The sequence below is a fragment of the Hyla sarda genome, chromosome 4 (genome assembly GCF_029499605.1).
Source record: "Hyla sarda isolate aHylSar1 chromosome 4, aHylSar1.hap1, whole genome shotgun sequence".
Classification (NCBI taxonomy): Eukaryota; Metazoa; Chordata; class Amphibia; order Anura; family Hylidae; genus Hyla; species Hyla sarda.
This window is the reverse complement of record NC_079192.1, coordinates 261,680,821-261,697,595: the sequence shown is the minus strand read 5'-3', so window position 1 is coordinate 261,697,595 and position 16,775 is coordinate 261,680,821. Positions and strand designations below refer to the sequence as shown.

Genomic DNA, 16,775 nt, shown 5'->3' with positions numbered 1-16,775 from the left:
AGTCAGTACAGTGGGGTTTTTTGTTTCAGTAAAAATAAGTGCTTGAATTTGACAAAACTTTAGGAAAGCTGCTCATCATTTTGTGTGGCCCATACAAAGGATACAGTATCACACATAAGACATATTTGTATATATATACACCACTTGTGTCAAATTCACATGTGTTCAGGCATCTTTTTGTTTTGCACTAAATTTGCAACGTGAGTGTTACTGTAAAGGGAAAATAAGTGCAGGAAACCTTGTGACCATCAAAACAGAACCAAAACAGTCAGGTATTCGGAGATAGATGGTCTAGGATTAATGTTTTGTTTCTCTCTTAGGCTATGTTCACACTGCGGAAAATTCGCAGTTCTGCACAAATTCCATTCAGCAAAGCTTGCTGAACTGAATTGCGTAATTCCAGAATCCTTCCGGAATTACGCCAACATTTTGGCGGTATTCTGTGTTCTCAAAATACAGAATTTTGCTGACATTCAAAGCACCATTAACTTTAATTGGATTCCACTGCAAAATTCTGCAAAATTAAAGACTTTAAATTTTGAGGAATTTCCGCCGTAGAAATTCCACTGTGTTAATGGAACCATCGAGTCCCTTTAAAGTAAATGGGCAGTAAATTTTGGTGCAATTTGCGTGTAAAAATACGCAGAAAAATTCAGGAATCTCATTGAAGTCAATGGGGCTTTGAATTTGAGCAGAATTGTTTTGAGAACACAGAATTCCACTTAAATTTGGTTGCTATTCCGTTGGAATACCGATATTCAGTTCACCAAGCTTTGCTGAGTGGAATTTTTACAGAATTGCGTATATTCCGCAAGCTAAATATAGCTTTTGGGGAAATTAAAGCTGCCATCATTGCTAATTTACTGAACTTTTATAGTGACTTGTAGGCAGATTTATGTTATTGTGTAGCCTAAGCCTACATGTTACTTTTTATGAACTGCACAGCGTACAGTGTATTGTAGAAACAATTTGTAGAAACAATTGTCAGTATGCTAAATATTGGATGCTTGAAACTGGGGGTTTTCCAAAGAAGAAATCCTATTTTATACTATTTAATGCTACTGACTGTAAAATAGCAATACATGATATTTAGACTGTAAAGAGAAACATTGCTGAGAACTGTGGATATGAATGGCTTCTTTCAAGCTAAGACTCCTGGCATGACGCTTGGTTAATCTCTCTTGACTTTAATGTTTCCCTGGACACCACAATAAATTCCTCTTACTTTTGCAATTTTCTGGCTTTACTGCAAATTTTTCAGATACATTTTTGACAACTTCTTAGTTTGGTAAAGAGGAATTATCATATTTTATACACTCATCTTCTTTGATTTACTATTCCACATTGGCTCTTGTTCTGTTTTAAATCCTTTCACATATTTGTATTATCACTTAATTAAGACTATTTCCAGGCTGCATTAATGTGATAAACATGGATTTGGCTTCCAAAAATTTAGCCCAAGTCCATTGTGGATTATTCTGGTGCAGTATGTGTTTATAGCACAAGAAATGGCTTAGACAGAAATATGTCTTCATAATACAAATGTACAATGTTGGAAACAGCTACAGCATCTAGAGTATACATGCACAACCTGAACAAAACACAAAATCTCAAAAAGAGGGTGTCTGGCATGTGTTACTTAGAGTTAAAAGGCTGCACAGAACACATACTAATGTTATGCTGCCAACAGTTCAGCAAATAACCAATATTTGCTAGGGGAGTGTGAGTGTGTGTATACAACTATGACTAAGAATAGAGATTGCATATATAACTAGCGGAGTAGAAGTTCTGCATAAAACTTATTTGGCCTGCATTAAAAAGGCAAAAACACAAGAAAGGTCTTTAACAATATAAAAACACAAAAAGAATGAATGAATGAGGCAAAAGCATGAAGGATAATATTAGGAAGATGTCATTGTTTCTATAAATAAGCAAGGATAATCACAGGTAAAGGGTACAGAAGCTTTTGTCACAAAGGCTAATGCTGTACACTTTGACCCCCACAAACAATTCCTGTTAAAAACTATTTACAAACCCAATGGGTTCCCCCCCCCCTTTATCCTTAATCTGCGGTTCATCAGGGTCTAAAGCACAGAACAGGTAACAAGATATCATTCATAATAGCATAGAGAGGATAAGGGTAGAAACCATCATGCATAAATTCAAAAAATACTACCAAAGGTCCAAATTGGACCACTCCCTCACATCCCTGGATGTCCCTAAAAAAAGAGGGCCAAGATGTGCTTGCTTCAGCAGCACATATACTAAAATTAGAATGATACATAGAAGAATAGCATGACCACTGCGCAAGGATAACACAAAAATTTGTGATGCGTTCCATATCAAAAATAATTTAAAAAGAGGTCCAAGATGTATGATGAGTCCCCTTAGCTGTCCCTGTAGTTGTGTAGGTACACCACATGTGTAGACATAGGTACTGCCAATGGTACTTGATATGTATGGGGCCCTATCACAGGTTTTGTGGCCAAGCAGCTTCAAGTTACACCTATTAACCAGATCCCATCTGTGGGTTTAAGAACTCAGCATTTGGTTAACAAAAAAATTGTGTAGGGCTCCGCTGGGGATTTGGCTTAGGGTTGGCCATGGCAATGTTTCCACTGAAAATCATCACAAAGGGAAGGCCTGCATGTAATTTAAAAGGAACCAACAGGAAGCTCTTTGGAAGAGAGATCCAACACTTCAGGATGTATTTTTAAAAAACAAACAAACAAACAGATAAACCTGACAGCTTTATAAAAAAAAAAATCTTTCAAGACATAGAGGTGAACTAAAAATCTAAAAAGAGAAGCATTTCGTTTATAAGATCCTTCTTCAAGGCCTTGTTGATGTGTGTTTACACCTGTCTCTGTAGTCCTGAGTCTTTGCCCATGTTTGAATGTGTTTTGGATTTTGAGTTTCCTTCGAGGTTAGATCCTGTCTCACACAGTGGTTTGCCCCCTAACTTGGAGCCTATTTAGATTTTTTTTTGTGTACGTTTTATGTGTCCCGACATGTTCACAACCTTGTACTGTTTCATTTGTTGTTTTGACTATGACGCCTCTGCACCTTACTTAGAGTATGGATTGTCACCCAGTTGTTAGCCGGCATTTTAGGATGGCTGTATAAGTAAGCAGGGGAAGAGGTTCAGAGTCAGCAGGGAAAAAGGTTCAGAGTCAGCTTAGGGCTCACTCTTTCCTGCCCTACTTGATGTATCATGACAGTTAAGTGACTATGAAGCAAGCGCAGGAGCTACGCTAGCTTCATGGTGGTGAGTGACGGCAGAGAGTTCCCCCTCCATAGATTTTTATATTGCTTGTCTGGCAGAATCAGATCAAAGTTGAGCTAATTATCATAGCAGATGATTTAGCAGATGATTTAGCAGGTGGGGGGGAGGGGGGGTTTGATAACAGCATTTCTCCCTAATAAAATATTTTTCATTTCTTAGATTCACTTGTACTATAATTCTATGCAAAATTTGTACAAATGACAGTGCCTACTAATTTCTGGTCATTTTATAGTTATATGTAGTTTGGATGCTGACATACTCCCTTCAAAGGGGTACTCCGCCCCTAGGCATCTTATTATAAGATGTCTGATCCCCCCCCCCCCTCTCTCACTTACCATGTGCACATTTAAATACAGATGATCATTTGGGTTCCTTCAGACACCATGGCCTGGGTGTGTAAGCCCCTTCTCCGCCCCCAGCTATGTGCTTATTTTCTGTACTAGTCTGTAAAGATTCATAAGTTTGAGGTGAGCAGTAAATCATAGTTATTGTCACTTTATACAGATTGGCACGACCCAATTCAAACAAACAGCAACTTGCACAGGAAAGAGGAGAGACCAGAGCAATATGTGTAAGGTTACTCACTGTGCTTAGTGCAAAGTAACCAATGTGTTCTTAAAGTAGAACTCCAGCCAAATTAAATGACCTTTATATAGCTGCAAATGTTAAAGTTTATAACTCTGCAATGTACAAGTGTAATCTTTGATGGGAACATACCCTGGTTCTCTCAGCTTTTCACCCAGGCAGGAAATTTAGTAGTTCTTAGCGCACATGATGAATGTCATATACATGTAGACCACATGTCCTCAGCTCAGAGAGCAATGGCACTTCAGTGGGATGTGTGTGATTGTCCTTGGTTGGCTGAGGCACACACACTTCCCTCATCTATATTCACTGCTTCTATAACCGTGTGGCCTGCTCAGCTCTCTCAAGGCAGCCCCAGCAGCTCACACAGGAAACAAGCACAGGGGCTAATGGTTTGTGTAGTCTTTTGCCGTTTTCAGCTGGACAAAGGCTATTCATTGGGGGGTCTGATTTTAAAACAAATCAGCTGGGATGCCTGGTGGTAATAAAGAGAATGGTGAACTCCTTCCGGCATAGCGACATGGACCCATGAAGATCAAAAATTAATCCTTCTTAAATGTGCTTTTCATGCTTGCAGTTCTCTCCATGGTCACATGCTGTAAGTGCGTAAAGGTGACTTTGGTTCTCATCACAGATGTAAGTGATATAACTGTCTTTCCTCATCTTTGTGGACTTAATCTAAATACAATACTTATTTTGCATTAGGTATTTAACGGATGGTGGACTGAACTTATACACCAGAAGTCTTAATAGGATACCTGATCTCACGGCATCTCGTGATGTCATTCATAGAGGGGTGCATGATGTTGCTGTTGATGCAGACAGGTAAGAACAGACAGAGTATATATCTTTATTGGTTGGCGTCTATGTAATGTGTATATTTCTATTTTAACAACATTGTTAACTTTCTACTACAAATTATTAAAAGATGTAGATATTTGTAATGATTCTTAACACCCAAAGCATTATAAGTAGTTTAAAAAAAATCTAAATATTGTTTTAATATTGGGAAAACTTTGGGAAATGATTGTTGTGGCAATCCCTTGTGGGGCTACGCATCTAACCCATAGCCACTGCTGTAATGTTTATTGCCAGCAATTGAAAGTGTCCCTTTTATTATAAATAAAACTTTTGACATGTTGCAAGGACTTGTAAACATTTTTTATTAATTAAGTGTTCAGTCCTCCACTGACCTCCCTATGATCTCTGTCTTGCTGCACGAGACAAGACCCATAGGCTAATAATGGAGCCTCTCCTGAGCAGCAAAACATAGATTACATGGAGCTGGGGAGTCAAATGCCTAGCTGTGAGCTTCACAAAGATATATATATATTGGTGTGGGTGATAACACTCAGACGTGACTGAGAAAAGCTTTTGACATGTAAGAAGGTATTTTTTTAAAGACACCGACACTTCAATTACATGTCCAGGCTGGGTTTTTTTCAGCAGTCACAGCTGCTCTCTGTGGTCAGTGATTCATTCTAACTTATAGAGCAGTGTTTCCCAACCTTTTTCGGCTTGAGGAACCCCCCGTAAAAAAAAATATATATATTTGCGGGGAACTCCTACTGAAGTTGACAAGCAAAAAAAAAAAAGAGAAACTGCCGCAATGCACAATATCTATTTATCTGTGGGTATGTAGATTACAGTGCTGCTTTATACAGCAACTCACAAATGACGGCTTCTAAAATCGGCATTGTTCCATTCTCTTCTCCATCTGGTCTGGGCCATCATTCATGACGATTTCTTCCTGCCACAATAATCTCTCAGTTAAACCTGCAAAACAAACCTATTAGGCTCCGCACTTTTCAAGCATCAGCCTCCAGATTCCCCTTTAACAAGTGAGGGGGAATACAGGAGTGTATAGGTGTAAAGGGGTAACAGAGGGTGTAGAAAGGTGTACATTGGTGACAGGTGTGTAGAGGGGTGTACATGGGTAACAGAAGGGTGTAGAGGGGTTTACATGGGTGACAGATGGGTGTTGGGGGTATAGAGGAGTGTACATGGGTGACAGAGGGATGTACATGGCTGACAGGGGTGTAGGGGGTGTAGAGGAGTGTACATGGTTGACCGAGGGGTGTACATGGTTGACCGAAGGGTGTATATGGGTAACAGAAGGGTGTTGGTGGTGTAGAGGAGTGTACATGGGTGACAAATTGATGTACATGGGTGACGAGGGATGTTGGGGGTGTACATGGGTGACGAGGGTTATTGAGGGTGTACATGGATGACGAGGGGTGTTGGGGGTGTACATGGGTGACAAAAGGGTGTACATGGGTGACAGAGAGGTGTAGAAGAGTGTACATGGGTGACAGGGGGAGCATAGGGGGTGAAAGAGGGGTGGACAGGAGTGACAAGGTGATAACATAGGGGTGGACAGGGGTGACAAAGGGACAGAGGGGTAAATAGTGGGGGTTGAACATTGGTGATAGGGATGTAGATTGGGAGGTGGTCAGAGGGGTGGTGGACATGGGTGACAGGGGCAGACAAGGTGGACATGGATGACAGGAAAGTGGAAAAGGGTGAAAGGGGGTAACAGAGGGGTGACAAATAGGGGTGGACAGGGGTGACAGAGGGAAGAGAGTGCATTACCTTAATTAAGATGAGCTGAGCCATCCTTCTGCGGGGGGGGGGCAGGAAGAAGTAGTGGGCTGGGAAGATAATCTGGGGGGCCGGGAACATAGTCTGGGGCTGGTGGGAACATAGTCCGGGGGGGCGGCGGGAACATAGTCCAGGGGGCCGGCAGGAGGAAAGTCCAGGGGGGGGGGGGGGGGGGCAGTGGGAACATAGTTCGGGGGCCAGCGCACCATCCCCTGCATCTATCTCCTTCCCAGCCTGCGTGCCTGTGACTTTGAGGAAGACGCTGTGTGCACAGTGCGCATGTACACGCAATGCACATGCAGGCTTCCCTTCTACTCTGCATCGCTAGGATTCACAGGCTCGCAGGCCGGGGCGGGAGATTAAAAAAATAAAAAAAAATGACATGCTGGAGCCTGTGGAACCCCTGGCAGTTCTTAACGGAACACTGGGGTTCTGGTAAACCCTGGATGGGAATCACTGTTATAGAGTCTCAAACAGCCAACTCCTCTCTGATGCTCTAGTTCTCTAAGGCCGGGTTTACACTTTGGTTTTCCAATGCTGCTAATGGGATTCCGCTGTGCAGTGCACACTACAGAATTTTTGCGGCGGATTAAATTACGCAGCCAAAAAATGGACTTATTCATTCTGTAGGCAGAATGAATGGTGTCTTTGTGGAGGACAATGGTCACTTTGTCCTTGTGCTGACTGATTCATTGCTGGCCGCAGTTGGAAGCTCTGGACTGAATTTTTCCGTCTGGAGCTTCGTAAGTGTGAAACCTGGTCTAACAGGTCTTTCACCTAAAATATATCACATATTCCTTTGCACCATCTACATGAGCTGTTTCCCAGCCCTTATAAAGGATCTGTGACCAACCCCAAAAATTAAGATTGTATAAACATTAAAATGGTTATGATATCCTGATCACACGTTATGCCTTTCCATTTCTGAGATAGGTGGGTTAAAAGTGTGTCTGACAATTCAAGGAATCAGTCAGACTGTTGTAAACTTACTTTTTAATAATGGGAGAGATTATCAGGTAATAGGCAGGAATCAGGAGTGTGTATTAGGCATACGTTCCCCTAATTGTAAAACATTCACACCCCCTGACTGTATAATACCGGTTATCAACTCAATTAGTTCACACTCATCTGACTATAAAGCCACATATTTTAGGAATGGAATGGAGTATCAAGAAATTGTAAACAAAAAAATATATATATTTGGAACACCCTAACCCTAAACACCCTAATGTCACTAAAATCAAATTTTTGGGGTTTGCCCACAGGTCTTCTTTAAAGCGATCTTGAAAATAATTGCTGAGTTTGTGTACTGAATTTTTTGCACCCCAGAGCCTTGTGCAGTAGCCACATTACTTTAAATAATTCCTACAAAGTATATTGGGGGAGATTTATTATTGATTTTACGCTGTTTGTTGCATAAAAAAGTTGCACAAAAATTGGTCAGGCTTTGCATCAAAGGGGACGGGTTCACCACAACCCACCCAATTTATTACAATTTGTACCAGTAACCAAAATAAATTATAGTAGAAATCTATGCCAGCTCGGAACTGGCATATCTTTCAAAGTCTTCTGCATGGCAGCCACAAAAGTGCTAGATTTATTGACCGGCCAGGGCCTGGTAATGAATCGTGCGCGGCTGACTTAGGACCAGCATATGAAACGCCCGTCTTAGTAAATCCCCCGTCACCTCTCTCTAACTAAGTAGTATTGTAGTCATTTATGTAGCATTGGTTTTATTTAAATAATAATAATGACTAAAAATATAACTCCTAATCGATGACATGAATGATAGCTGTAGTGTGAAGGAATCATTTTTACAGGCCTAGAGAGAAGCAGATGCACAATGTTATTAATATTTCATATACACCTACTTCAATAATGTTTCTCCAGTAGATTAGCCTTCGGTTGTGCTGTCACTGCAGTCTTATTGCTGTCTTTGCAGGCTCTGCTGTAGTCGCAGGCTTGCAGTGGATTGCTTTATCTATCGGAAGCTTTCTTGCCTGAATGAGAAAATGAACAGCAGTTTTATTAAACCTCCTGAAGCAACATTAGAAAAAATATAGGACAAAACTAAGGTGGTGAAATGTTAGTGCTTCAGCTTCCTTCTTTAACTGTTATTTAGATGATATGCTATTATTTTTTAGTTATTTTCTTTTTTGCGTATTATGTTGGCAAATAAGGGAGGATGGAAGAACGGGACAGCAGAGCGGCACAAGGTATCGGGCATGGTATCGGGGAAATTAGTCCCCGATATCATGCAAATGGATAGTATCGGCCCTGATACCGATACCAGTATCGGTATCGGGACATCCCTAATATATATAATGCTCCATATGTAGAGCTGACATTCTTAGCCAGGATAATGATACTTTGTTACATCTGGGCTATGAATACATTGCTTCCTTATACTGTGGTTGATTATAAGGAAAAGATCTTTTGGATAGCAGAATAAAGTAAATGTGTTCAATATGTTTTGAATCTGCTCTAGTGTCCAGGCTGTTTATCATGTAACCAGTAGCTTTGAAAGCAGTCATTCACCTAGGCTGATGCCAGTCAGTGAGATTATACTTAGTTATCAGGTTCCCTTGGAAGTAGTGCTTGGGTTTTTATGGTTTATCATAAGACTTGTAGGAGTTTATTTACTATGCTTGAGTGATGGGTCTCTTGCATGTACTCTGCCATTAGTCTTTGTGAAGATTTGATGAGGTCTTTAATAAAAAGCAAATTTGTGTCACGGAGCGGCTTCACATTTCTAGCTTTCTTAACAATCATTTCAATCCTATAATCATTAGAGACGAGTAGAAATGATTCCTTCAGCTCTAGTTATTGTTAACTTAAGCTTTAATGGGGCCAGAGCCAGACCACAAGAAAGGCTTTCCCAACAATCCAATCTATCTCCTCTCCTATATCTGGGCCTTTTCCCACACATGAGTATTTATGTTTGATGTGATATCCAAAGTATTAGTGGTTTGTTTTTTGTGAATTTGTATCTTAGATGACTAGGTTACATACAATGTGTGTGGTGGTGATATGTTTGGACAAAGTCCTTGTTTTATCTACAGAATCAAAAGGAGAATTTACAGTGGGATGGCAAAATAAACAAAGGTCATTTTTATGGAGTGCTCTGGAACTGGGCCTTTTCCTCTCAAAAATATTTAAAGGATTACTAACTTAGATGACACAATGCTTAACATGAATGGTATCTCTACAGTAACTATTTAGAAATCAGGAAGAAAAGAAGGTTACACATGTTCTACATGATGTCACCTATCCTTAAAGGAGTACTGAAGCAAAAGTTAACTTATACCCTATCCACGGGATAGGAGATAAGCAGCTGATCATGGGGGTCTGACCTCTGGGGCACCCCAGTCTAAGGGATGGGACTCCAATCTCCGGGATGGGACCCTGGTTCTCTCTGTAAGGAGCATGCATTGTCTACCGGTAGTCAGCACAAACTCCATTCATGTCTAGTGCTGTACTCTGGTCTTTCCGGCGTTCCCGCAACAATGAATGAAGTGCGTTCTGTCTGCAGCACACACTCCGCATTAAGCGTGGAGTCCCATCCTGGAGATCACGGGGAGCCCCAGTGGTCAGATCCCCTTGATCAGCTACTTATCCCCTATCCTGTGTATAGGGGATAAGTTCATTTTTGCCATAGTTCTCCTTTAAAGGATTAAACAAGGGAATATCAGCCTCTATGTACATAGTCTCCCGAGGTGTTACACAACTCAAAGGATTCTCATGTCATTGACAGCAGGAACCTTCCTGAGCCCAGTAGTTTACCTTGATCACCTGACTATAGGATTGCACATATCTGATCACAAATTTTGTACACAGTTTTGTGCCATTAGAGTGCTGATCAGGTTTAATACTACAAAACACAATATTCACTAACACTGAACCAGTCTACAAGGGCTGCATAACACTGCCAAGACAAACTGATGCAGTAAATAACGCAAGGTTGCCCACACACTGCCTCCATTGAAATAGCTTACCCTAATTGGCTGAGATCTCTCACATCCCTGTAGACTCCCCATAACTGACATATGCCAAGGATAATAATACTGTATTGTTCAGCCCATGCTGTTTCAGTGACAATCTGCACAGAGGTCTACAAGCTATTGTCTTTCTGTGGCTACATTAGTTCTGCCCACTAACTTGAAACAACAGTGAATCCCTTGGCCATCTCACTGTCTGCTCCCTCTGCTTTCCAGGCTTTGGTGACCTATAGATGAAAACTCTCACCTAATGGGTGCATGCTAGGGAACCAAATATATAACTTCTCCACATGCCAAACATCATATTTTTCCTGACCTCCAACCTATTACCTCTTCCATAGTATACAAGCCAACTATGGAACTCAAGCCAAATGACCTTTAAATCTCCACTGACCAATGCTTTATGTACACAAGCCTACTCTCACCTCCAGTGCATAGACATGCTTTTGATGAACATGCCCAACTACTATTACAGGTAGACACACATTTTTTATCTGCTCATCTAGTTGCCTCCTATGACCATCATGGTGCCATACACCAGTGTAACCACAGACATGCACACGTCAGCATAAGACTCTTCCTGGCACATCCTTCTTTTAGCTGACAGCCCGAAAAAACAATCATTTTGACAGTGTCGGGCAGTGCGGTTCTGTCATGTACAGTCACCCAACAGGATCTAAATGGTGCACAATCATCATATAACAGGTACACAGTATAAACATTCACATATACATTGCCTTTACAGAATATATTCGAGGCAAGAACAATAAACTATGGTAGTTCTTTATAAACAACTCTGCAGCTTCTACTTTGTAGTTGATAGGTTTACGTTATAACATGGAGTATTATTGGTTTAATATTTCTGTACTCCTGCTGAACCCCTTCAATATAGAACAAACAAATAGATAAAAGTCCATATGAAAAGTTAGCTAAACATTCTCTGTATCTGAAGAACAGCTGGTAACAAAATAGTTTGTTCAGTCAGTAAGCACATGACAGTAAGTGAATTGTGGGGGAACTTTTCTATTCTGTACACAGAAACAAGATGTAAAATGTATTGTACACTGCAGGTGCCAAGGAAATATTTATGTACTGTAAGTTTTCTATTTAGATTGTATCCCTGCCATCCTGATGTAGATTGGATCCTTGGCATCCTGATATATACCAAACTAAGATAGATTTACAATGTTTGTCTGTAAGCAAGAAAAACGTGAAATTTGTGTTCTGTTTTAAAGGAAAATGAAAGAAATGGCTATTTATTGATTGGTGTAAAAAATTCTATTTCATTCCAGATGAAAAAAATACGTACAAGATCAAAACATTGTAAATATTTTGTTTTTCATTTCTAGTTGTCCTTAAAAAAAACCTGTGGGTGACTTTTCCAAGAATTTACTTAAATGGGCACCTGTACTACATTTGGGCAGCTGTGCTGGCAACATATGACTGAATTTCTGTCTGATACGACAATTGGTCTGTGTACATGGCCGGTGAAAATCACCAGTAACAACGGACATTCAAATCAATCTCTTAGTGAGACAAATGGTCCTTTAGACTGGGTTCACACATTGCATCTCAGCTATACATCAGACCCTGTCAAATAAAAACAAACAGGGAGATTTATTAAAACCAGTGCAAAGGAAAGTGGTGCAGTTGCCCATAGATCGCTTCTTTCATTGTTGAAAAGGCCTCTGAAAAATGAAAGAAGCAATCTGATTGGTTACTATGAGCAACTCAGCAACTTTTCCTCTGCACAGGGTTTGATAAATCTCCCCCATAGAATGTGTGGTGTCATAGTTACATAGTTACATAGTTAGTACGGTCGAAAAAAGACATATGTCCATCAAGTTCAACCAGGGAACCTCATTTGCCAAGTGGATGCCCAGACACTTAGTCTATCCAAGTCATTTTGTAACTTATGCACATCCTCTATAGACTGTACCGTGCTACAAAGCTTGGTGTCATCTGCAAAGATAGAAACAGAGCTGTTAATACCATCCTCTATATCATTGATAAATAAATTAAACAACAGCGGGCCCAGTACTGAACCTTGGGGTACACCACTAATAACCGGGGACCAATCAGAGTACGAATCATTGACCACCACTCTCTGGGTACGATCCATGAGCCAGTGTTCAATCCAGTTACAAACTAAAATTTCCAAACCCAAAAACCTTAACTTACCTGTCAGACGTCTATGAGGGACAGTATCAAATCCTTTAGCAAAATCCAGAAACACTATATCCACAGCCATTCCTCTTTCAAGGCTTCTACTCACCTCTTCATAAAAGCAAATTAGATTGGTACTGCATCTTATACGGTACCTATGTATGTGTGGGTCCCCATAGCCAGAGTCCCTAGGACATAGGGATCCCTGTTCTGAAGCCTACCCCTTGTCGCCTCTATTCCAACTAATAGCCTAGTAATTTATGTAAGGGTAATGTAAATATAGTAATATATATGTAAATAAATGGTTAATTACCGGTTCCATAGAGTTGCAGGACCTGCGGGTCACGTGACTAGGTAAACTCTATGGTATTTTACTTAAGGACCTTTGGAGGCCCTGTGACGTATGCAATCCCATTACTCTGTGTAATGATGAGTGACAGATGTTCGGACCAATCGGATTCACCCCGCCCCCTGCCCGTATAAGGGAACGGCGGCCAACTTTTCTCTCTCTTGTTCCTGGGCTGTCAAACGAGAAGGATCTGCGCAGCAACTATCGCAGTGAGTTAGGCCCGAGCCTTGCGGCAACGGCTGAGTAATTCAGAATAGAGAGTGTATCAATTCCCAGACACTCTGCAGCATCACCGGACCTAATATAACCCCTAAATCCGGACGGATGTGCAAATATCTACCCTAAATTCAGAGACTTTCTAAATAGCTCAAGGTCCACAACAACTGTCAGTCACTGAGCAATATAAGGACTGTTTGTACGAGAATGTTACTGTGCCTTGGATGTATCGCAAGCACTTAAGTAAAGTTGTTCGAGTTCAAGTTCAATCTCCTTGTGGACCTTCAGTCATTTTATGCACCTATCATTACTGGGAAGGGCGGCGATAGGCCCGAGCATTGCCTCAGCATACCAGCCCTCAGCCTGGCGTCACAAACTATAGGGTTAACATTAAACTCTTATATACCGATATCATACCACCACTACCATACACCCCACAAGGGCTACCACAAATGTGTCAGCAGATAAGAACCATTTGGCCCATCTAGTCTGCCCAATATCCTGAATACTATGAATAGCCTCTGGCCCTATCTTATATGAAGGATAGCCTTATGCTTATCCCATGTATGCTTAAACTCCTTCACTGTATTTGCAGCAACCACTTCTGCAGGAAGGCTATTCCATGCATCCACTACTCTCTCAGTAAAGTAATACTTCCTGATATTACTGCATAAACCTTTGTCCCTGTAATATAAAACGATATCCTCTTGTGGTAGTTTTCCTTCTTTTAAATATGCTCTCCTCCTTTACCGTGTTGATTCCCTTAAAAGTTTCTATCATATCCCTGTGACAGTCTTACCGTAATGGCTGAGTAGTGGATCCACTGTCCTGTGTGAACTATGACTGAACCGTGCCAGGGAGCATAGTCTATGGTGCGGCTGGTTTTCACCAGAGTGGCAGGCGGTACCCAGGTCGCTACTCCTGGCACGAGGCATCCACACAGGTTGCCCAGATGTAACTTGGCACAGATGATAAAGCGTAGTCAGGACGGAGTACAGGTCAGAAGGCAGGCAGCAAAGAAGTGTAGTCGGGTCACAGGCACAAGGTCAGGAGGCAGGCGGCAAAGGAGCAAAGTCAGTTCACAGGTTGGAGGTCAGGAACACTAATATGGCACACATGATTAAACACTTTCTCTAAGGCACTAAGCACATAGATGTGGCGCCATGATAGGGAGGTGCCGGACTAATATAGAGTCCACCCTGCAGGCAACCAATTATGGGCATACTGACCCTTTAAAGGGGTTATCCAGGGAAAAAAACTTTTTTTTATATATATATCAACTGGCTCCAGAAAGTTAAACAGATTTGTAAATTACTTCTATTAAAAAAATCTTAATCCTTTCAGTACTTATGAGCTGCTGAAGTTGAGTTGTTCTTTTCTGTCTAAGTGCTCTCTGATGACACGTGTCTCGGGAGCCGCCCAGTTTAGAAGCAAATCCCCATAGCAAAACCTCTTCTACTCTGTGCAGTTCCCGAGACAAGCAGAGATGTCAGCAGAGAGCACTGTTGCCAGACAGAAAACAACAACTCAACTTCAGCAGCTGATAATTATTGAAAGGATTAAGATTTTTTTAATAGAAGTAATTTACAAATCTGTTTGACTTTCTGGAGCCAGTTGATGTATAAAAAAAAGCTTTTTCCTGGAATACCCCTTTAAATTCAGCAACGCCGTCATGCGCACCCTAAGGAAAGGGGTTGCGCGTGCTGGCGAAGTACAGAAGGAGAATGGCCGGGGACAGTGAGAGGTGAGGAGAGGCCCGGGATTCGTATGCAGGCGCATTCCGCATAGCGGGTCCCGGAGCTGCCATGAGTACAAGACGAGGTGCGCTCTCGGCCCGGCCCTTAGCAACGCCCGGGACACGTGTGTGGGTGCGTCCCGCATCACGAGTCCCAGGATCGCTAATGTCAGGGGAGAGGGAGTGCTCACTGCCAGAATGAATGGCCAGAGCACTGCCCATAACAATCCCCTCTGTCTTATCTTTTTTTCCAGGCTATAAATAAGGAATAGACCTGCTGTTTTGCACCACAGAATATGTCGGCACCCCTGTTTTGACAGGATCCCACATATGGCTGGGATACCCTTCATTAACACAGTGTGAACCCAACTTTTTTGTTTTGTTACTGGTACAGCAGCACAAATAATCACATTCCTAAGGTGTAATTTACTGTATCAGAACTTGTGTAATATTAGCCATTCTAGCATTTTGTACACTTTACAAAGTGTATTCATTTGAGCTGGATGCTTTTGTATAGCTTGTGAAATGTTATGTAAAGACGCACATAAAGAAATGGAAGACTTCTTACAGTTCCATCTTATGGTAACTGATAAAAGGATCTGCCTTTATTGGGAGCTTTTAAGAAAGCCCTCCTATTTTTTATTCTTTTTTTTTTGCTGCAAGTAGTTAGAGATTTATTAGTCAACTAGCTGATTACCCGGCGTTGCCCGGTTTTTCCTTCCTAATCCCTGTTGGGGAGGAAAATAAACAAAGGAGGAAGCTTTTGACTTCATATCCAGTCCTCATATATTCTTGTCATATCCCAACCCCATATCCCAACCTCCTGTCCCGACCTCCTGTCCCGACCTCCTATACCGTCCTCCTATACCGTCCTCCTATACCGTCCTCCTATCCCGTCCTCCAATCCCGTCCTCCAATCCCGTCCTCCTATCCCGACCTTCTATCCCGTCCCCCTATCCCATCCTCCTATCTCGACCTCCTATGCCGATCTCCTATCCTGTCCTCCTATCCTGTCCTCATATCCAGTCCTCCTATCTCGACCTCCTATCCTGTCCTCCAATCTCGAGCTCCTATCCCGACCTTCTATCCTGACCTCCTTTCCCATCCTCATATCTCGACCTCCTATCACTACCTCCTATCCCGTCCTCCAATCTCGACCTCCTATCCTGACCTCCTATCCCGTCCTCCTATCCCGTCCTCCTATCCCGACCTCCTATCCCGACCTCCTATTCCGTCTTCCTATCCCGACCTCCTATCCCGACCTATCCCGTCCTCCTATCCCGTCCTCCTATCCCGTCCTCCTATCCCGACCTCCTATCCCGACCTCCTATCCCGTCCTCCTATCCCGTCCTCCTATCTCATCCTCATATCCTGTCCTCCTATCCCGACATCCCGTCCTCATATCCCGACCCATAATATGTGTACGAGGTATTGATATATCTCCAGCCGTACGGATGTTATGTGGGAACATACATTTCCCCTTGATTTGCATGGGACTTTATACAAAAACCCCGACCCTCACAAATGGGGGTAGTTAAGGGTTAAATTAACTGTCCTATATTTTAAGTGGACATATAAGTAACATGTGACCAAGTATTATGGAAATATCTCCAGCCGTTTGGAAGTTATGCAGTAACATATATTTCCATTGACTTGTATGGGACTTTAAACAAAAACCCTGAACCTGGCAAATGGAGGTGAGTAAGGGTTAAATTACCTATCCTATGTTTGTTGGTGACATATAAGTAACATGTGTGCCAAGTTTCATGTTAATATCTTTAGCTGTTTGGAAGTTTTTGTGGAACATACACACACGTTGAGTTTTATATATATAGATGT

General features: G+C 41.8%; 1 protein-coding gene and 1 non-coding gene across 8 annotated transcripts in view; both read left to right on the top strand.

The window, feature by feature from the left end:
* Positions 1 to 16,775, top strand: part of NAV3 (neuron navigator 3) — a 642,886-nt gene that overhangs the window by 496,140 nt on the left and 129,971 nt on the right. For all 7 annotated transcript variants that reach the window (XM_056574065.1, XM_056574060.1, XM_056574058.1 and 4 more), the window contains one exon: positions 4,577 to 4,696. In XM_056574065.1, the coding sequence (XP_056430040.1) occupies positions 4,577 to 4,696 (120 nt within the window). The remainder of the gene's footprint in view (positions 1 to 4,576; positions 4,697 to 16,775) is intronic.
* LOC130268127 (U6 spliceosomal RNA) lies at positions 2,241 to 2,347 on the top strand. The gene has a single exon (XR_008843491.1). It is a non-coding gene; the product is annotated as a U6 spliceosomal RNA (small nuclear RNA).